This window comes from Rhipicephalus microplus, chromosome 9, assembly GCF_043290135.1.
Source record: "Rhipicephalus microplus isolate Deutch F79 chromosome 9, USDA_Rmic, whole genome shotgun sequence".
In the NCBI taxonomy this organism is placed as follows: domain Eukaryota; kingdom Metazoa; phylum Arthropoda; class Arachnida; order Ixodida; family Ixodidae; genus Rhipicephalus; species Rhipicephalus microplus.
In genome coordinates, this window is record NC_134708.1 from 18,439,046 (window position 1) to 18,461,981 (window position 22,936).

The window sequence follows — 22,936 nt, forward strand, 5'->3', positions numbered from 1 at the left end:
AAGTCGATTCCAGCATGTCGGAAGAGGACAAGGTGGGGCATTTGCTGAAGGGAATTGCAGAAGATGTTTACAACTTCCTTATTAGCAGGGAAAGCCTGACTTCAGTGTCTGACGTTGTACGGCACTGCCGCACGTTTGAAACCCTGAAGCAGCGCAGAATAGCGCCTAAGTTTGGTCGTCTGGCAAATGTCACCTCAGTAGCCAGCATAGAAGCGGCCTCAACTGTTGACCTTTCGGCAACCATCCGCCAAATTGTTCGGGAAGAGTTACTCAGACATGGCGAAATGACACGTGAACGGGCAGCTGCCACGTCTCCATCCTATTTCCCGCAGGACACCACTGCCCCACAGCTTACAGTTTATGAACATCCATCCGTCAACGCAACGGAGGTTGCAGGGCCTCGGCGTATTCAGCAGTCAAGTCCGGCTTTTTACGAGCGATCACAGTACCCTCAACGTTTCCGTTCCGTACGCTCATACCACCCACCGACAACTGATTTCATTGAGTCTCGGGCTTACGCGAACGCTCGCAGACGTGAACACTTCGAAGAACGGCGACGACCTCGTCCTGCGCCTGTGTGCTACAACTGTGGTCTGACTGGTCACATATCGAGGTATTGCGATCGTTCGCGCATACCACGCTATGATCAGTGGACAAGCTTGACCGATAAACCTGCTGTCCCACCTTTTCAAGGACACTGGCCCACCGACTCAAGACCCGGCAGCAGCTCCTGGCACGGACACTGGCGCAATAACTCCCCTGCCTCTGATCGAAGTGTGACGCCACCTCCTGCGCCTCGATCCCACCGGTCTCCATCGCCACGGCGCCGCCCATCGTCACCACACCAGGAAAACTAAACAGTGCGGCCGATGGGGGTGAGGTCGCTGGTGACTTGCTGCAAAACGAAATACCCCCGTCTGTGTTGATGTTCAAGAACAAGGTAGAAGTTTTTGTTGATGGTGTGTGTACGATGGCTTTGGTGGACACTGGTGCTACAGTTTCGATTATGAGTGCTGCTTTTAAACACCGGTTAGGACAAAAGGTGATGTTTTTGTGGGAGAAGGCAACAACATTCTGTGGCGTTGGTGGTAACTCGCTGTGTCCCATTGGTGTCTGTACCGCAGAAGTGTGCTTGGGTGATCAAGTGTTTGTCACAGAGTTTACGATTCTTCCAAGGAGCACACACGACATAATCCTGGGGATTGACTTCCTTCGAATGTGTGGCGCCACTGTTGATTGTAGAAATGGAGAGGTGTACATATGTGATGCTGCCCCTGGAGAACTATTAGAGAATTCAGACAGGGAGCACGGTGCGCTCCGGGTCAGTGAAGATAGCATTGTGCCGGCATTCTCTGCAGTATGTGTTCCTGTATACTCTTCACGCATTGAAAACAATGACAGTGCGTTCGACGCATTGGTGGAGCCCTTTCATCTCAGTTGCATTAAGAAGAACACATTGGTGCCGCATTGCATAGTGTCACTCGTTCAAGGACGCACAGGACTATGGGCGGTAAACTGTTCAGCTGAGTCGGTGGTTCTACCAGGAGGACTGAAGCTTGCCAAGTTCAAAACATACTCACCGATGGCAGTGGCTGCCCTCAGTGATGCTCCAGGTGGGGCCTCAGCCAATACTTCTACGGCCGATTCAAAACTCTTACCTATGATCGACAAGTCACTTACTACTGACAAACGCCGCATGCTTCTGGACGTTTTGTCAAAATACGTGACGATTTTCGATTTTTCCCATGACCATGCGCCCTCGATTCCCGCGTCTCGGATTCTCCACAGGATAAACACGGGAACAGCACAGCCCATCCGCCAGAAACCCTACCGAGTGTCGCCGTCTGAGCGCAAGATAATTGATGAACAAGTGCGTGATATGCTGCAGAAGGGTGTCATTCGAGAATCATCGAGTCCTTGGGCGGCTCCCGTGATTCTAGTCAAAAAGAAGGATGGTACCTGGAGATTCTGTGTGGACTATCGCCGTCTAAACTCCGTCACAAAGAGAGATGTCTACCCTCTCCCACGCATTGATGACGCTCTAGACTGCCTCCATTCAGCATCCTACTTTTCGTCCATAGACTTACGCTCAGGCTATTGGCAAATACCTGTGCATTCAATGGACAAAGAAAAGACGGCTTTCGTTACTCCGGACGGACTATATGAATTTAACGTGATGCCTTTTGGTCTATGTAACGCGCCCGCTACATTTGAAAGATTCATGGACACCATTCTGCGCGGCCTGAAGTGGAACATCTGTATGTGTTATCTTGACGACGTTGTTATCTTCGGGCGTACATTCAGTGAACATAACGAAAGGGTAGAGCTGGTTTTGAAATGTATTCGAAATGCTGGCTTGGTTCTTAATGCAAAGAAGTGTCATTTCGGAGCTCGACAAACACTGGTGCTGGGACATCTCGTCAACAAGGATGGCATCAGGCCCGACCCGAATAAGACAGCGGCTGTTAGAGCTTTTAAACCACCTGGCTCAGTGAAGGAGCTTCGGAGCTTCTTGGGCCTCTGCTCTTACTTTCGCCGATTTATTCCCGCCTTTGCAGAAGTTGCCTTTCCACTGACCTGTCTTCTCCGCCAAGGTGCTAGTTTTGAATGGACTCCTGACTGTGAAACTTCTTTCAACCAACTGAAGTTCTTGCTCACGTCGCAGCCTATCCTGCGGCACTTCGATCCTTCTGCGGCGACTGAAGTTCACACCGACGCAAGCGGCATTGGCATAGGTGCAGTCCTGATACAGCGATGTAATCAAGTGGAACACGTGATCGCATATGCCAGTCGCACTTTAAGTAAGCCGGAACGCAATTACACTGTGACCGAACAAGAATGCCTTGCACTCGTCTTCGCTGTGCAGCGATTCCGCTCATACCTGTACGGTCGTCCTTTCCAAGTAGTTACGGATCATCATTCTTTGTGCTGGCTTATCAACCTTCGGGATCCGTCAGGCCGTCTAGCACGCTGGGCCCTCCGGCTGCAAGAGTACAACTTCACGGTATCGTACAAGAGCGGCAGGAAACACGCGGACGCAGACTGCCTTTCAAGGATGCCAGTTGATGCTACAGTTTGCGACGCTGACGATTTCGATCATCTGATTGCGTCCGTAGCACCAGCGTTCCCGGATAAGGCCACCTTTGAAACTGAGCAGCGGAAGGACGTGAGTTTGAATCCGTTATTCGTGATCGCACAAGCATCCACTCCGGAAAGCCGCTTTTGCGTCCGTGATGGTCTACTGTACAAGAAATCCATCTCCGGCACCGGTTCCCGCTTCCTGCTGGTGGTTCCAGAGGCACTACGGTCATCTGTTTTGTACGCCATGCATGATGACGCCACTTCAGGTCACCTCGGAACGACGCGCACTCTTCATCGTACCCAGGAACGCTTCTACTGGCCACGTATGCGCCAGTCAGTTGAGTTGTACGTGGCCAGTTGTGCGCAATGCCAGGCGCACAAATCTCTCTCAGCAGCTCCGGCCGGACATCTACAACCTGTGACGCCTCCCAGTTCTCCGTTCGAACAAATTGGCATTGACCTGGTGGGCCCTTTTCCGCGTTCATCGAAAGGCAACAGATGGATTGTGGTATGTGCTGACCATCTTACTCGGTACTGCGAGACTGCTGCCCTGCCATCCGCGACTGCTGGTCAAGTGTCGTCCTTCCTTCTCCATTCTATCATACTGCGTCATGGGCCCCCTCGCGTCATCATAAGTGACCGTGGACGTCAATTCACGGCAGACGTTGTCGAACAACTTCTCCGTATGTGTGGCTCAGAGCTCAGACACTCGACGCCTTATCACCCGCAGACGAATGGTCTCGTCGAGCGAACAATTCGAACACTGGTAAATATGCTTTCTATGTACGTTGCTTCGAACCACAAGAACTGGGACGATGTCTTGCCGTTCGTCACATACGCGTTTAATACTTCCCAACATGAGACCACCGGCTACAGCCCGTTCTTCCTCCTCTATGTTCGACCCCCCCGTTATACTCTGGATACAATATTTTCCTTCTCTGATCGGGACCAATCAGAAATCTCCCTAGCAGAAACTCTTTGTCTCGCCGAAGAAGCTCGTCGTCTTGCTCGTTTACGTACAATAGCCTCGCAAGACAGATCGAAAGTTCGTTATGACAGCAAGCACCGGCAGGCCACATATATTCCGGGAGATCTCGTGTTGGTGTGGAAGCCTTTACGCAAACGTGGCTTGTGCCAAAAACTGCTCGCGCACTACATCGGACCTTTTGTTATCCTTGACCGCCTGAGCGCAGTCGACTACCGCATCGCACGTCTTACAGCTAGCGGGAGACGCTCCAGAAAGACAGAGGTCACGCATGTCGCTCGCCTGAAGCCTTTCAGTCAACGCGACACTGTATGAAACGCGCGGCGCGCTTTGTCTGCGAGGGGGGAAATGTTACGCCACGTATGTGCCGGACGAAGAAGGAAAAAGAAGCAAGGAGGGTGGAAGAAGAAGATCATCATCATCGGCCTGCGCTGATACGGCTCGTCCCTCGAACCGTGTATCAATAAACCCCCAGACGCCTACTGAGGTCGTAACAATATATCAAAGCATTTTAAGTTCTTTGTAAGACTTCACATTTCAGCTCCGTAGGAAAGTACCGGTATGGTTCAGCTAATAGGGACGATGCAGCAGGCCGTGAAAGAGAAAGAGAGAACTCTTTATTGAAATGCAGAGAATTTAGCCGGCATATGAAATTCGCTCACTTACTACTTTGCATGGGGAAGGGGATCGAGGATTGAAACTACGAAGAGGAAGAGAGAGAGAAAAAAAAAGACAAAATGTAAATATAGATAATAGAATAAAAAGAAAAGAAAGGAAGAGGTCACCTCTTTGACCATTGAATGAGGACACGTGCTAATAGTCTTTCCGTGGTGTCAAGCTACAGCTACAGCTCGTCTAGCTGACCGATGCTGTCCAAGGTACGCAAACAAAAGCTTTATAGCACGCCTCTGTAAAGTGGGGCAGGCTAAAGGTCCCAATACACAGTCAAGGGAGAAAGTTATCTCGGTTATAGAATGCATGCAATGTTCATAAAGCGCACGCTCATCAGCATACGCTCTACACTCAAACAATATACAGTATGTTCCACAGTTTCGATGGAACCACAGTTGTTGCAATATGGACTCGCTGACTGACCGAAGCGGTATCGTAAAATGTTAACAGAGGCACTGTTTAGATGTAGACGATGGTATAGCGTTTCCAGATGGCGAGAAATTTCGAATGAGAGTCTTCTTCTCAGAGAGGGGTCGATTGAGTGAAGGAAGGCATAATGATGCGTCGGAAGGTTCCAGCGTCTGTTATTTTCTTCAATCGCAAGTCTTTTGGTCATCTGAGCTGCATCAAATTTAGTGAAATAAGTTCGTCTGTAATTGTGGTGTCGAAGACCTTTGCGTGCTGCTTCATCAGGCAGCATCAGCAGGCCGTGGAAAGGAAAATGATAAGTGTAAGTTAAGAAAGAAGACGTGGGCAGATTGTGTCAGGGAAGAAATGTACAATAATCACATCCTACCGTATATACTCGTGTAAGGGCCGCCCTCGTGTAAGGGCCGCACCCCAACTTTGAAAGCGGATATTTCGAAAAAAAAAAAAACAAAAGTTCAAAATGTCCCGCCAGAAAAGTGTAGTTAGTTCATTTACAGCCAGATGGCGCTGCACGCTTTTCCGCTTTTATTCTACTTCCGCCGACGCGCCGACCACGCTGTTGACAGCGCGCCGCCATATTTGCCTTGTGCGGCCTCTTTGTTGGCATCGTTCCTAGCATCGTGTCGATACGTTGGCAGCGCGACTTCAGATCGGTGTCGTCGGTGTCACTTTGTTGGTTGTAGTGAACCCTGCAGAAGCCAGCGCACGTGACGGACGATGGGCCGGCATCTGAGATCATTCACTGCAGCATTTAAGCTGCAAGTGATTGACTATGCCGAGGAGCACGGGAAGCGGGAAGCTGGACGAAAGTACGACGTCGATGAGAAGCGCGTGCGTTACTGGATGAATCAGAAAGATGCCCTCGCCGCTACTAACAGGAGCCGAAAGGCGTTTCGCGGGAAAAAGTGCAAGTACCCGCAACTCGAAAGCGAGCTCGTCAACTACGTCGTCGACACACGAAGGGACGGCTACGCCGTATCGACTGACATGATACGCGTCAAAGCCCTCAGCATCGCTCGCCACATGGAAATACCCCCGGCACAATTCAAGGCAAGTCGGGGCTGGGCTACGCGGTTTATGAACCGTAACCAGCTTTCTATTCGGCGCCGAACGACGATTTGCCAAAAACTGCCGCGCGAGTACGAAGACCACGTCATTAAGTTTCATCGCTTCGTGAATGCTCTCAGGAGGGAGCATGAATACGACCTGTCCCAAATTGGGAATGCGGACCAGACACCTGTGTGGTTCGATGCACCGGAAAGCACCACAGTGGATTTAAAAGGTGCGAAAAGTGTGTCTGTGCGCACGACTGGTGCAGAACGCCAAAGGTGCACTGTGATGTTGTGCATCACGGCAGACGGCAGGAGGCTTCCGCCGTACGTCGTATTTAAAAGGAAGACTCTCCCAAAAGAGAAGTTCCCTCAGGGAATCGTCGTACGTGCGCAAGAGAAGGGCTGGATGTCCGAGGAACTGGTCGTTGACTGGATTAAGACCGTCTGGGCAAACAGACCTGGAGGGCTGTTACAACGGAAAGCCCTCCTTGTTTTGGACAGCTTTAGGGGCCACTTGACCGACCGCGTCAAGAACCGAGTTGCCGCAACTCGTACGGACTTGGCCGTCATTCCCGGTGGCCTGACGAGTGTGCTGCAGCCGCTCGACGTATGCGTCAACAGACCATTCAAAGTGGAATTTCGCCGATGTTACTCTGAATGGATGGCTGGAGGCGTCCACGAGAAGACCCCTACAGGACGGCTGAAGCGGGCGTCGCTCCAACAGGTGTGTGAATGGATTTTGAATGCGTGGCGTGCCATGTCAGTAGAAGTAGTTGCTAAAAGCTTCAAGGTAACGGGAATTTCGAACTCCATGAACGGCACCGAAGATGACCGTCTCTGGGAAGACGCGGACGCCGAGGCGAGCTCCTCCGAGAACGAGGACAGCGAAATGGAATCCGAATAAAAACATTTCTGGCATGTCATTTGTGACTCTTGCACTCTGCTACTGTTGCATAAACAGTACAGACCTTTGGCCTGTACTGCCTGTACTAAATCGGCCTGATTCGTGTAAGGGCCGCACCTAGCAAAATTTTCGAAAAAAAAGTGCGGCCCTTACACGAGTATATACGGTATTCCAAACTGAGTTGAATACATGGGCTTGCGCAGGGCAAGTAATGCATAGGCAAGATAACCAATGGCCTTTGCCAGTAACAGAGCGGATTTCAATAGAAGCCAAGAGCGTGAGGGAGAGGCAGAAAGTTAGGTGAGCACATGAGATAAAAGTTAACGTGGGTAACGGCTTGTGCGCAGAAAGCACAGGACTGGGCTCGCTGACAAAACATGGGAGAGGCCTTCGCCCTGCAGTGGGTGCAGTTAGGCTGGTAACGATGATCAAAGCAACATGCATTCCTTGAGAGACATTGTGGGGACGGCACTCGATTATCTTTACCATCCAAGTTCAAAAGCGTTCGGTAAGACAAAAAAATTAAAAGAAAAAGTCGAGGAGACGGAGCACAGAAAAAATATATCCATGGAGAGGCTGCTTTGTCTAGGCACTTATAGCATTAACAAATTACATTGGCGTGCCTTAGGGTACGCAGGAGCTATGATGACTGGGCAAAGTGGCACATCAGTGTGCCCTTATTTGACTAGTCAAAGATGCCATTAGTTCTTATCAGCCCACCTCACCCCAACCGTTTTAGATCCTCTTATCACTTTTTCTTAACAAGTCCTGGCATACTAACAAATATTACCGTAATAACCTGCATATCGCCCAGTGTACTTTTTTTCTAATTTTTATGATCGAAAATTTTGGCCCCAAACTACATGTGGATCCCAAAAATTTCAGCCAAGAAATAAAAATTTCAAGCCAAGGAAAAAGAAAAAAAAGAAAAACAGCAGACTGACAAACATAACCGAAGCAAAATGGTGTTGCTAGTACACTGTACTGCATGCCTTGCCTAGCCTTGCCTAACTGCCCCGCTGCTAATGCTCACGATAGCAATGGAGGTTTTTGACTTCAGTTGCCCAATGTTGAGGGACTTTGACATATTTTTCTGCCAATGATTGGTATTTAAGATGATAATGAATTTTTCATTGCATTTATTTTTTTTTAATTCGACCTATATTCAGGTTCTTTACGGTATTCTGTACATACAATTACAAACAATGTTATACCATCTCACTGAGGTGGAAGGAACAAACTACAACTGTGTAAAGAAGGCAAAACATACAAGAAAATAGAGGTTGCTTGAAAATCGCCTCAAGAGTAGAATGCAGTAGTGCAATCGGACCCTGCTTGCATCATCTTTACAATCTGTAACCTAGCTTCACTTTCAAGTGGACACCTTATCTGTGCCGCAAGGAAAAGGATGCGCGAGTTACGTGGGCTGTTTAAAACTATCTTGGAATGACCCCTGCAAGTACAGTTTCAAAGTGCCCACTACGATATAATTATTCTTTTTGGAAATTAACGAAGTACCCGTTATGCATCCGTAAGCCCACTTATGCAGCTGTTTCTTGCTGCTGATGATGATTAACCCATATATGCCCAGTGTCCTACATGTAGGACGCTGAAACTTTTCAGCGTAACTCGAATGTTTTTTTCTGTAAAAAAAGGTAGCGCCACCTAAGGTGTGTTTATGATGCCCTGTTTTCGTCACGTGCAAGTCTAGGTGATCGCTGGGCTACAATTAGCCATGTGCTGGCAGTCACAAAATGGCTATTTCATGTGCATGTAACTGATAGCCATACCGCAAAAAAATAAAAATAAGTAATACAGAGTCAAATTGCTCTCGATGCTGCTGATATTTTTGTCGATTGTTTATCAGTTATTGGGTGTGCAGTAACTTTTGTATGACAACAATAGGCGTTAATGTTTTTGTTCACGGTGTGTCAAACATGGGTGTCCTACATACAGGACGGCTCCAAATCATTGTTTGAAAGAGATCTTTTTTTCAAATGAAAGCCTTACTCTGTTTTCTGAGGTTGTAGAAGCACTCATTTTGGGAAAATAAATTAGTTTTGTTAATTTTCTCAAGTTTGGGAATATATGGGTTAAATGTGTCTCAGTGCTTTGTAAGGGGTGGTCCTACAAAACCTCTCACTTGATGTGCAGTGGAACACGTATTGACCCCTGGCACAATCCTACGCTTCCACCACACAACATTCCATGCTTGCAGAGCATAGGGCGACATTCAAATAGAAGTTTTTTCGGAAGCAGTTTCGAGCACGAGTGTGCCTCTTAGGTTGAACACCTGCTGGCCATGCACAAGTTCTGAGTTAGAATCCCCCTGCCACCAAAGATTTTTGTCATTTTTTTTATTTGGATACATCTCCAATTTTTGTTCACGGGCAGTGCCAATTTTTTCCTGACAGCTAACGATGCTGATGCTGATAACTCAAACCTCAGTATAACGAATCCACATATAACGAAGTATCAGTTGTAACAGAATAAATGAAAGATAACAAATTTTCAGATATAACGAACTTATTTTCGTGTAATATGCAACTTTGTTATAACGAGGCTTCAGTGTATTGGAATTTCCGAGAAACAAGATCTTTAACGCCATCATGTTAACGAAGACGAGAGTCACCACGCTCACCTTGTGCAGGGTGTCCATGGCATTGAGAATAGACTCCTGCAACGTCGTGAGGACCACTTCGGCCAGGGTAGGCAAAATGAAGGGCGAGGCATCGCCGTGAACGGGTGCAGCGACAGCGTTTTGGACAACGGCGGCAAACTTTTGGAAGTCGGAGACCGTGAATCTGGTAACCCAAAGACATGAAAAAAAAAAAACATCTCGTGTTAGTGTAAGTTGACCACAGTGACAGCACTAGACCATTGCATGACAATTCATTCTAAATCATGGCCAAGCATTCTCCGACTCACGGCCAAGCATTCCGGCATTGCAAAAGTCAATTCATGGACACCAGAAAGATTTAAAAGTAGCTATTAGTCAAGCCATTAGCCAAACCTCAAAGATGCATTCACTTTTTGCCACTTTTAAGTTGTTTATGAGGGCCATTCCACAGTTGGAAACCCCCAAGTACTTTCTTAGCCACGACAAATGGTGCCTCGAACTGTATTTAAACTTCTGCTAAAGCGGGAAAATTCTCACTGAAATAAAACAAGACTAATGATAATTTACAATTATCTTGTTACACCTGAAAATTTTCTACTAGGATATCCATGCTTATTAATGACACTGCTTAAGACCTTTACGGCATCTCGAATTCGTGTAATAGCTACAGAAGCTCAATTGTGATGTAACAACGCGTTTTCTGAGTCCCAAGATATGTCATCGGAGATTCAGTTCCCAGCTAGGATTTTCTCTTCTAATAAGTAAGCATCTCACAAACAAACGAAGAAATGCCACTATAGCTTTCCTGTGTCCTCAAGCCTACTTACTGCTTGAGCAATGAGCAACTCAAATGACTCACCTATTTTTGATATGCTGGAACAGGTGCGGGAAGATCTGAACGAGTGCGGTGAGGAATGCTTGGGACGGAATGTACAGCAAAGACAGGCTGTTGGAGAAGCGTGCGTCATCAACGGCGACGTCCGGGGGAGGCCTGGTGCTCTCAATGCCAATGTTGTACCAAACCTGCAGTTGTTCAGAACAAAAAAAGGAATTTTAAGTCTCTGTTTCAAGGTTTTGGCATGCAAAACTCTAGAAATGATTAGCTATTATTGATATTCTAATTAAATGTGTCGTGAAAAGATCACTCCTAAAGAGACGATGCAGAACAACTGGCAGCCACATGCACAAATTAAGTGACGTCAGCCTAAGCAGAGTAGATCTGCGTCAACACTTATCGAGGCAAAGCGCTTATGCATATCTACTCTATTTAGACTGATGTCACCTAGTTAGTGCGTGTGGTTGCCAACGGTTCAGCATTGTCGCTTTAGGAGCGAACTTTTCATGGCTCCTTTAATGCCCCAGTTTGAGGAAATGCAACATGCCCCGGCTCAATTGTCAATCCGTACCTTCCAGGCAGCACACCAGAGGGCCGCTTCTCCCTGTGGGTCAGCAGATCGCCCCAGGAGGGCGCCACCATTCCCGGCTCCGTCAGTAGGACGACTCAAATGCAATATCTCCTGAAAGCTCTTCAGCGCTGAAAGCGACACCTGGGAAATAAAATGACAATGTGCATGAACTTGGTTCAGTATGAACTTCCACGTACAAAAACATATACGAGACATACGTGTGACAATAGTGCATCGAAGACATTTCTAGCGCAAATTTTCGAATTATCAGCCCCCAAGTTGCACTCACGTCGCTTTTGTTGTTGCTTTTGTTGCTGCTGTTGTACCATTGTTTTTTTTATGCATATGGTACTTCTAAAATTTTTCTACAAGACTATGTTGAAACATATGCAATATTTACTTTTTTGCATGCGTACTACAAACTTTGTTTGAAATTACGCCTGTTGCATTTACATTCACACGGACTCATAACATGTTCATAGCATTACTTTTTTAGATGAGTAATAAATGCATAATATCAAACATTTCTTCAATTAAAGTATTCTTATCACAAGTTCCAGCCTAAACCACAATATTCATAGCACACATTAATGCTGATATTCACAGTAAGCAGTAAAGATAATACTGTCACACGGAAGAAAGAAGCTTTGCAGTGATGTAGTGCTTCGAGGTCTATAAACAGACTGCGCTTGTCCTTGTTTCTTCTTGTCGTCCGTGTTTACTACCGCGCAGTTACATACGTCGATCATGCATCACCAACTCGCCCAATCGTCCACCTTGACTATAAACAGAATCTAACTAGAAATAAAATTTATTTACCAGGCATGATGCCTGCATTCATTCATCTATGACTCCTTTATCTAAGCTAGGTAAGAACTGAATTAAATGTTGTATCTTAGTAGACAAGCTGCTGCATATAAAAGAAGCAAAAGTCAGGAGAATTGCTACGAATTTGTGTTGGCATTACTATGCAAGAGGTAACTTTATTCCGGCTCATTAAGTACGGCAACTTAATTCAACTTTTCCTTCAACATTAGTACTAACTATCACAACACTAGAGCTTCAACCAGGTACTTTCGACTACAAAAGTTTGCGGGATCTGCAGCGCGTGGCACAGCAACAAAAAACTGCATCGCTGCATCAGTAACGCGCCGAGTGTTGAGAGTAACGGCCTCGGCAATTAGCAATGGCGCGTTTAGACAATGCACCATTGCCAGATCTTATCACGCAGGCCGTGGCCGATAGCCTCAACACTCGCTGGGTAACAGTAGGTGATGCAGTGATGCAGTTTTTTGTTGCTCCGCCACACACTGCAGATCCCGCAAGTTTTGCGGCTGACAGTACAACAAATAAAAGGACATTGAATAAGAGCCGCAACAGTGCATTGAACACAAAACATTGCTTTGCTGGTTCCATTAAACCGAAACATGCGAGCCTGTTCTGCAAAATGTTCATGCTCACCTCATTGTTCTTGCTCAGGGCCGAGTTCTCAATGAACTCAAGGAGGAGCGCCCACGCACGCGGGAAGTCACCCAGCGTGTGGAGCACTTCGCGCTTGACGTGAAACACTCTTGCAACACCCGACAGCGTCAACACCTAGGGCGAAACGAAGAAAAACATGCAGTCTCAAATATTTTTGGACCACAATTACGAGGAAGTCAAAACACAACGTATTCAGAAGAGCAGAACTTTATTCAGGTGCCGAAAAAGCATCTTGAATTACACAATCATAAGGCCTGCCGCACGGATCCAAAAGCATGCACCAAATTTACTGAATGCGGCAGGCGACATGTGCATTGCATGATCATTAATTGTTTCACGTTGCATGACCACAAAGTGTCACGTTGCATGACCACGTTGAGATAATCCCAAAAGTGTGCAGCCATGAAGTCTGCAAAACAAGTGTTTGTTGTTGTTTTTTCACCCCTTTTGCTATTACTACTATCGTTTGAGCATCAGTGTACACGCACCATCACATCTACGCCATTGAAGAATATCTAGGAACAACATTTAATGACCCTAGTATACATACAAGCTATTTTTTCAATGTCAGGTGGTGCGTTTGAGCACGAAAAGTGTAAGCTTGTGCGAGTAGTGAATGTTAGGTTCGAAGCGAGTTCGAAGAGAATGCTTTCAAATTACATTCAAATATTTTGTATCACACCAGTAAAAAAAGGGGGGCACATTTGTCCTGACCAAACTAACCTGCACATTATGTTTTTTCAAAACAGATACAAGGCCTCTGCAAATGCCATCTGACAGCTCCCATTCACTGCACAGGAAACGGCTGGGAGCACTCTGCACTCGCTTGGTACCCGTTACTAGGTGGTCATGGGACATTTGTGGCCTGTTCTGTGCTTTAAAGAGAGCAGTTAGTTGGCAGCATCAAATGGACACTGCACGCGCAAAAGGGCCGCCACTGCTTTCTAAGCTTTTCCGCTTGCCACTTCATTTTAAGCTCTTCATGCGCATTCAGTAATTCAGCTCAATATGCATGTGTCCAGGTCGGGACCATTAGAAATTTCGAATAAAGCAATATTTTGAGCAAAGCGATTTTGTTATAACGAGAAATCACAGTAGTTAATGCATCATTCTCGTTGTCTTACATCAAACCTGGCAGTGTGTTACAAGTTAGAGCTCATACACGATTCAAGTGTGCCTCGATCCTCACCTGCGTCTCGGCCCACTGCTTCTGAGCGGTGTTGCGCGAGTGGTGGATCAGAATGTTCCCACCCATGTCGTTGACCTTCTCCGTCGAGGCCGACCCCGATAGCGTCCGGACTCGGTCCAGCAAGGGGAACAGCACCTGCACGAAAGTAGGACAATATGTGCGGACGTTGACTGCATACAAAAAACTCACTAAGACAAACAAACCATTTTTTTCCAACATAGTACAGCACGCTTTAATTGATTTTAACCACCTGATGCTCAAGAGGTACTAAAGAAAAGCAATTAGTCTGTTTATATTGATAAATTTTACAATAAAAACTTTAATGTGGTTAATTCAATCATCGCTGCTTTAATAATAAAGAATAACATTAGGGTCAAGGTCTCGTTTTTCCACAAGTTTCACACCAATATCTCTACTCTGCATGTGACGTTACGACTTTGAAAGTGCATTTTTTGTATTTTGGCGACAGTGGCACAACGAAATTTCTTGAAACTTGGTATGTTCAGTACTTGGCTTCATCAGAGGGCAATTTACATAATTTTAACCGATTATTAATGATATAAGAGCAAGCAGATATCATGAATATCTATGAAGTTGCGGTGATTGGTGTGAGAACTTCGAGGCGTCTTCGCCGCTAGCACTTCCTTTTGGTGCATTTTCTCGCTTACCAAGCATCTTCTTGTGCTAAGCTTCGCATTATTAGAACTGCAAAAAAGTGATTTACTAATATGATAAATATATTGCTACGGGGTGCTACAAATGAACATTGTAGAAAAGAGAACGATGTTTAGGGCGAGCTCGCGCAGACCGGGCTCCATATTGTATGCCTACCTGTTTACTAAAAGTGAAGGTATTTTTTCAGACGCTTTCTCCCCGTAACATTTTGGTGGAGAGTGCGAGTCTTCCCACAATCAAAACCACGACGATTCTACGCAGCGGACGTTCCTTGGCTGCCTGTGCGATGCCTGATCAAGACGAGCATGAGGATTCTTCGGAGACTACCCCAACCGTGCTTCGTCCAACTACGCAGCAACCAACAGCACCGCATCTAGCTGCTACTAACCGCACCGTCGTCCTGACTCAACCGCGTGACCCAGGCACCTTCTCGGGCAGTGACAGTACTGACGTGGAGGAATGGCTTCAGCTGTACGAAAGGGTGAGCGCTCTTTACAACTGGGATCCGACGCTCATGCTGGCCAATATTATTTTCTAGCTTGATGGTACAGCTAAAGTTTGGTTTTCTAACCACAAGGAAGATATCACGAGTTGGGACATCTGTAAGCAGAAACTCATCGATATCTTCGGCAAGCCCATCGGGCGTCGTCGTGCTGCGCAGAAAGAACTAGCGTGCCGACTCCAGTCCTGCACCGAGTCGTACGTCACATACATACAACATGCGCTCGCCCTCTGCCGGAAGGTTGATGACAAGATGCCGGAATCTGAAAAGGTCGCGCTCATCCTCAAAGGAATCGCCGATGACGCCTTCAATCTCCTCGTATTTCGAAACTAATCGACCGTAGACGACGTTATTAATGAATGCCGACGCTTTGAAGACGCGAAAAGTTGCCGTATCATTCCACTTTTCTCACGTCTTTCCAACACGGCTACAACATCTACCTGCAAGGATGCCCGTTTGCCACCAGCCCGTGCTGCTTCCGACAATATCGTGTGCATCGTGCGCCACGAAATCGAGGCAGCATCTCCCCTGTCTGACCAAGTCCAGGCCCCTGACGACTCTCGCGCCACGATTTCTTTGATCAAGAGTGTTGTACGCCAGGAACTGGCCAACGTCGGACTTCAGACGCTATGCCCCGTTAACCGACCTGACTACCGACTGCCCAGTACACCTAATATGTCCCGCGAACCGAACAACCGCCCACGTTACCGGAACCCGGCAGAATAGCGAACTTCCGATCACAGGCGGATCTGCTTCAACAGTGCACGAGTCGGCCATATTTCACGTCATTGCCGCACTTCCTGGGGTTGGCAGCCATGGTCGCATTATGCCAACACCCGACGCCCACCTGCTGGCTCTCCGATGCCAATCTACACGGCACAAGATGATGCTTCGCCATCCAAACCCGCCCAACCAAGCGCTCCCCGTCGCCCTCTGGACGCATGTCCCGCTCAACTAACCGACGTCGCTCCCCCTCACCCTTCTACTACCAGTCCTCGGAAAACTCACGGGCGCAGCTCCTAGAGGTAAGCCTGCTTCGACGACCCGACCCGAAATTCCTCTACACACGATACCCGGACACAACAACTTGATTAAAGTAAATGTTGACGGTACTTCTGTGGCAGCACTCATTGACACCGGCGCTCACATATCAGTCATGAACTCCAGCCTTTGTGCTCGACTCAAGAAAGTGCTCACTCCTGCTCCGATCACTCGTGTCCGAGTAGCTGATGGTGCAACACCAGCGGTCACCGGGATGTGTGCCGCCCGTGTCACTGTTGCTGGACGTCATACAACTGTTGTGTTTTACGTACTGGACCACTGCCCACATGACATCATTTTGAGACTCGATTTTCTGTCGGAGCATTCCGCCCTAATTGACTGTTCTGCTGGTGTTGTTCAGCTTGTCCTACCACACACCGTTGACCCTCCTGATCCTACGCCACCAAAGCTATACTCCGCCGACTTTGTTCGGCTATCTTGTCGAACTGTGACGTATATCGACGTTTCTTCTGATCCACCTGTGGCTGACGGCGATTATGTCATTTCACCTAATCCTACAGTGCTCTGTTCGCTCAATGTTGCGTTCCCCCACACCATCATCACAATGAAGGACAACGTTGCATGTCTCCCTATTGTGAACTTTGGAGTTTGCTCTGAAGTGCTGCCACGAGGAATATCCCTTGCAACCCTTGCCCCGGCCGGCGACTATCACATATCGGCCTTAACAGAGGACACACTGTCATCTGCAAGTATTCAGTCGCGCAGTACACTAGACTGCATAACTGGAATGATTGCCTCTGATCTCCCGGGCGAGCATGTGTCTGCGCTTTGTGGCCTTCTTGCGTCCTATCAAGACGTCTTTGATCTCTGCGACCGACCCCTAGGTCAAACAACCGTCGTAAAGCATCGGATCAACACCGGTGATGCAAATCCAGTACACCGGCGACCCTATCAGGTTTCCTCCACCGAGCGCCACGTGATCCAGCAAGAAGTCAACAAGATGCTTGCCCGAGACATTATTGAACCTTCTTCAAGTCCTTGGGCTTCGTCCGTTGTGCTTGTGGGAAAGAAGGATAACAGCTGGCGCTTCTGTGTCGACTACAGAAATCTTAACATGGTTACAAAAAAAGACGTGTATCCTCTGCTGCGGATAGATGACGCTCTTGACTGCCTTAGTGGAGCAAATTATTTCTCTTTCATCGACCTTCGTTCCAAGTACTGGCAGATATCAGTTGATGATCTGGACCGTGAAAAGACGGCATTTATAACTCCCGACGAGCTCTATCAGTTCAAAGTAATGCCGTTCGGGTTATGCGATGCCCCGGCTACATTCGAACGACTGATGGACGCTCTTCTTCACGGTTTCAAGTGGTCAATCTGCTTATGCTACCTTGATGACGTCATTGTTTTTTCGCCAACTTTCGAAACTCACCTTGAGCGTCTCTCAACAATTCTTTCATTTTTCCGCAAAGCAGGGCTCCAACTAAACTCGTCGAAATGTCGCTTCGGCCGCCGGCAGCTCACTGTCCTTGGACACCTTGTCGATTCTTTTGGTGTTCGTCCCGATCCTGAGAAAATCCGCGCCGTCAAAGATTTCCTTGTGCCGACCTCTGCGAACGACGTTCGAAGCTTTGTGGGCCTTTGTTCTTACTTTCGTAGATTTGTGTGGAATTTCGCTGACGTCGCACGCCTTCTCACGAAACTACTAAAAAAATGTGTGGGGACCTGAACTTTTGTGTGGGGACTTGAACAAACCACAGCATTCGTTGAACTGACGAGTAGACTTACGACGCCACCGATTTTCGGCCATTTTGATATATGCGCTCCAACGAAAGTGTGTACGGACGCCAGCGGCCACGGAATCGGAGCCGTTTTGGCACGACAGCATGGCTGCGAGCGCGTTATTGCATACGCTAGCCGTCTTTTATCGCCAGCAGAGCGAAATTACTTCATCACAGAACGCGAATGCCTCGCACTCGTCTGGGCAGTGGCTAAATTTCGGCCGTATTTGTATGGACGCCCGTTCACGGTTGTCACTGATCACCATGCCTTATGCTGGTTGTCGTCCTTAAAAGATCCTAGTGGACGTCTCGGTCGGTGGGCTCTACGGCTACAGGAATATTCCTACACGGTTGTCTACAAATCAGGTCGCCACCATGAGGGTACTGATTGCTTGTCGCGTCATCCAGTAGACCCAGCAGACCTTTCTGAGAGCGATGAGTCTACTTGTGTTTTGGCACTTTCCGCGTTTAGCAACATCGGAGATCAGCAATGTCGTGATCCTCACCTCAGAGGTATAATCCTTCGGCTTAGTGGTCCCACAACTCCTCCGTCTCTCCGTATGTTCCTGCTCCAAGATGGCGCCTTATATCGCTACAGCATGCATCCTGACGGACCTGAGCTGCTGTTGGTCATACCACAACCTATGCGCCAGACTGTCCTTGCACAGTTGCATGATATTCCGACAGCTGGTCACCTGGGAGTTTTAAGAACTTATGACCGCGTTCGACGTCGCTTCTTTTGGCCCGGTATTTACCGATCCGTCTGCCGTTACGTCGCCTCATGCAAATCCTGTCAACACCGCGAAAAACCAGCAACCCTTCCAGCGGGACGCCTTCAGCCCATTCATCCCATCCGAACCATTTTATAGGGTAGGTGTTGACTTACTAGGACCGTTCCCTTTATCGGCCAGCGGAAACAAGTGGATAGCAGTCGCCATGAATTACACCACTCGGTATGCCATCACGCGGGCCCTTCCTACCAGTTGTGCGACCGACGTCGCTGACTTTCTTCTAGAAGACGTCATATTATACCACGGCGCTCCTCAGCAACTGCTTACGGGTCAGGGTCGCTACTTTTTATCACAAGTTATCCAAGACATATTACATTCTTGCGCTACGAAGCACAAGTTCACAACGGCGTATCATCCTCAAACCAACGGGCTCACGGAGCGGCTAAATAGAACCATCACGGACATGCTCGCCATGTAGGTTTCTTCCGACCATCGTGACTGGGACTCCGCCCTTCCATTTGTAACATTTGCCTATAATACGTCTCGGCATGACACTGCAGGTTTCTCGCCATTTTTCCTCCTGTACGGACGAGAACCTACGTTGCCTTTCGACACGCTCCTTCCTGCCATTAGCCACACGTCAGAATATGCCCGCGATGTGATTTCTAGAGCTCTAGAGGCACGCGAGATCGCTCGCCGGCGTCTGAGCGATTCGCAGGAACGACAACGACAGGTCTACAACGCGTGCCATCGTGATGTCTACTTCAGTCAAGGTGACACACTCCTTCTCTGGACGCCGTCGCGGCGAGTTGGCTTGTGCGAAAAGCTCACTTCACCGTACTCGGGTCCGTACCGTGTGGCGCACCAAGTCACCGATGTGACATATGAAATTGAACCTCTTAACGCCACCAGCGCGCGATCGTGTTCCGACGTTGTTCACGTCACTCGGCTGAAGCGATATTACTCGGACCAACTAAGCACCGAGACGGCGCCTTCGCTGCCGGGGGTGATTGATTGATTGATTTGTGGGGTTTAACGTCCCAAAACCACCATTTGATTATGAGAGACGCCGTAGTGGAGGGCTCCGGAAATTTTGACCACCTGGGGTTCTTTAACGTGCACCCAAATCTGAGTACACGGGCCTACAACATTTCCGCACGCCGCCGAGGGTGATGCTACGGGGTGCCATAAATGAACATTGTAGAAAAGAAAACGATGTTTAGGGCGAGCTCGTGAAGACCGGGCTCCATATTGTATGCCTGCCTGTTTACCAAAAGTAAAGGTATTTTTAAGACGCTTTCTCCCCGTAACAATATGTTTTCTCTGTAGAATCCCTTAAACATTCCCTCAGAGTTAACACAAGTCTCTAAAGACTTTGCATCTACAGGAATATAGTCACCACAGCTAAAAATCATTTATTTTTAATAAATAAATTCAAATCCTAGATCTTGTCCTATGCCACAGCTGCTGAGCTACCACCAGCTGGTATTATTTAAGTGAATTACAGTTAGCTAGGAACGGTCGGGTAAGTTATACTAGGTAAGACTCAGTAAGTACAGATTATGGGTAAGCGTACTTCAAGAGGCAGACTGGTCTTTGGGACCAAAAAGTGACAAAAAAATTAATTTTTTTTAATTGACATTTTTGGTTTCTGTAAGTATTTTTCTATCTCTCTGAAAACTTTCACACACCAGGAAGTGGTAATTTTTTTGCAATTTCATTCTAACTGTCCAGATTCTTGGTGCTGTTAACATTCAGAACCTGCAAAAAAATGCAGAACAGACTTCGAGGCTTCTTTATAATTTGCCAGCACCTGTTTAAGAACTCTGCAAACGAATTTATAAGCACCTTTATGAGGTTTCAAAACATGCGCACTATGATTGTTGCTTTTTGAAGAAGCTATGCGTTTTCAGTTTTTTCCATTTATTTCAAAAAGTAAATTTGCGACTGCTCAATTTTGAGGCCTCGATACTTTTGAAGCTAGGGAAGGTACATCAATAATTCTTTTTGCAATGGAAACTTGTATGTGTGTAAAATGCAAGTATGGGAGCATAATTTAGAGAACAAGCCTGTTTAATTAAATACTCATCAAAACTGTAACACAATTTCAACTGCTTTTGAAAATAGATATTTCATTTTGCTGTAAAATAACAAAGAAGGCCTAAAAACAAACAAAAAAAAACTCTTGCATACTTTCAGTCTATAGTCATTAGTCTATGTTGGCATGTCTTAAATATAACTTTTAATTAGGCACTTTTTTTTCTATGGTGGCCTTAAACAATAGGGGGTGAACTTAAGCTATCTCAGGAACAAGATGAGTTACAGGAAAACTAATTAAATATTTGAAATCTGTAGAAAAAGTTGCATTATTTTGTGCAGTTTGATCAAGATCACTGAAGAAACAAACAAAAAATGTCTAAGACCAGTCTGCCCCCTTAAGACTCTATAACGCTGATTCTAGCATGGCTTTCAACCGTACCGTGTACTACGCGTTGAGAAGTAGAAGACCACGCTATTCAAACCGTGTACGCACCTGCCAAAGCACAGCCTGCCAGGTCTCCTGTCTGAGCACTGAGCCGTGCGCATTGATGGTCGAGAACAGGGTCTGCCCTGCACTCTTGCGCACGGCGGAGCGCGGATCGACGCAGAGCTCGCCCAGCCGCTGGAAGAGGCACATCCAGAGGGCATCCCAGTCGCCTTCTTCCTGCTTCAGCTTCTCCGCATTTTGGTACAAGTAGTCTGCCATGTGCCACTGGGAGGGGGAGGGAAAAGGGTGCAAAATTCCTTCAGCAGAAGCAAGCAATCAGCGGAAGCTGGTAGTGGTCAATTCAAGGTAATAACGAACCTTGGGGTTTTTATATACCAAAACCACAATACCATAATGTATAATACATTGTAGAGAAGGACGCCAAATTGAGTTAGACTGCCTGGTGCTCTTGTCGAGATTTTGGGATTTGATCCACAGCCACTCACATTTTTTGACCCCAGTATTCATATTTTTGGCATTAAAAGCCCACATTAAACATCGAAATCAGATAGGCAGACTCTTCATGAGGACAGAATTCTTCAGAGAGTGCGAATGACCGTTTTATAGCCATATAGCTGGCCAAGTCTGGCTCCCCAAGCAACATAACCTGCTGCACTGCAAAAGCTCTTGCACTTCATGCATGCCTCCAGTGCGACTGCTCAGATGAAACTTACAACTACCTTCCACCAAGTTCCTGTTTATTTGTGTAGAGTGAACAATCTCTAAACTATTTAAAAGGTATTCTTATTTGCAAATATTGACTATTTAATTCAAACGTAAAATCGGATAGAACACTACACTCAGACCTCAATATAGCACCCAGATATAACGAAATATCGAATATAACAAAGTAGACGAAGAATAGTCTTGCAATAGATATAATGTTAGAAATAAACCTTTATAACGAATTTTCAAATATAAAAACTTATCTTCACGCAAGATGCAATTTTGTCTGTTATAATGAGGTTCGAGTGTAGTCGAACTGATATTCTAAATTTTTTAACGTTCGCACGACCCAAATGGCAAGCAATGAAATGCACCCAAAAGCTCGCCGTTGACTGACCAGGAGTCCGACAGCAGTAAGCGAGACGTTCAGTTCCTGGTTCTGCGAGCCGAAGCGTGCGGCCGTGTCGACGCAGAGTTGGAGGCAGGCCCGCGGCATGACCGGCAGAAAGTCGGCCACGACCAGCTGTAAGCACTGGAACGCCGACCGAATCAGCGCCTCTCCATGGCTCTCCGAGATGGCCCCGATTATTGTCAGCACCTAGAGTGAAAAGCACCCCAAGGAGCACCTCAATGACATTGCTTTTATCTGAGTAAACAATCACAGAAAGGAACCAAATACCTTCAACCACTGCCTTTATTATGTGATGTTATTTTCATTTTTCTGTTAATCTAACTGCATTTTAATTTTCTTTTCCAATGTTATATTTGTGTGTTGCTGATACTGCTTAAGCGACAACATTGTTTGATTAGTTGTTTGGCTGACAACCTATTTTCTTTGTTTTTTTATATAACTATATACAATTGAACCCCTTTATGTGCACTGGCGAGCAGTTCTTGTCCCTTAAAAGAAACCTCTGTCATTAGCATGGTGTTATGTCCTCATTTTCTGATCAACCCGTTTCAGTGCAGGTACTCTGGTGTCTCTCATACCCAATGGTTTTTTTTATATTCGTGTCTCTAATAAAGGGGTGCAACTGTTCCATCACCTATTGTTACCCACAACGAGTATATAAATAAGTAAATAAATTAATTGATAAGTAATCTACAAAATGCCCACTTCAGTTGAACTATCAGGAGCTGGAAATGGAAAAAAAGTCTGCACAGGTTCTATTGTGAGCACCCACAATCTATTAAATGAAAGAAAAAAAGAAGGGTGTGCAGATGTGAGAGAT

General features: G+C 46.8%; 1 protein-coding gene across 1 annotated transcript in view; it reads right to left on the bottom strand.

Annotated features, from left to right (window-relative positions):
* The window catches only part of LOC142771570 (protein MON2 homolog), a 255,067-nt gene that overhangs the window by 201,050 nt on the left and 31,081 nt on the right, over positions 1-22,936 (bottom strand). Inside the window, exons 18-24 of the mRNA XM_075873229.1 lie at positions 22,102-22,302; positions 21,045-21,263; positions 13,821-13,955; positions 12,611-12,745; positions 11,150-11,290; positions 10,603-10,766; positions 9,765-9,927 (exon numbers count right to left, since the gene is read on the bottom strand). Of these exons, the coding sequence (XP_075729344.1) occupies positions 9,765-9,927; positions 10,603-10,766; positions 11,150-11,290; positions 12,611-12,745; positions 13,821-13,955; positions 21,045-21,263; positions 22,102-22,302 (1,158 nt within the window). The remainder of the gene's footprint in view (positions 1-9,764; positions 9,928-10,602; positions 10,767-11,149; positions 11,291-12,610; positions 12,746-13,820; positions 13,956-21,044; positions 21,264-22,101; positions 22,303-22,936) is intronic.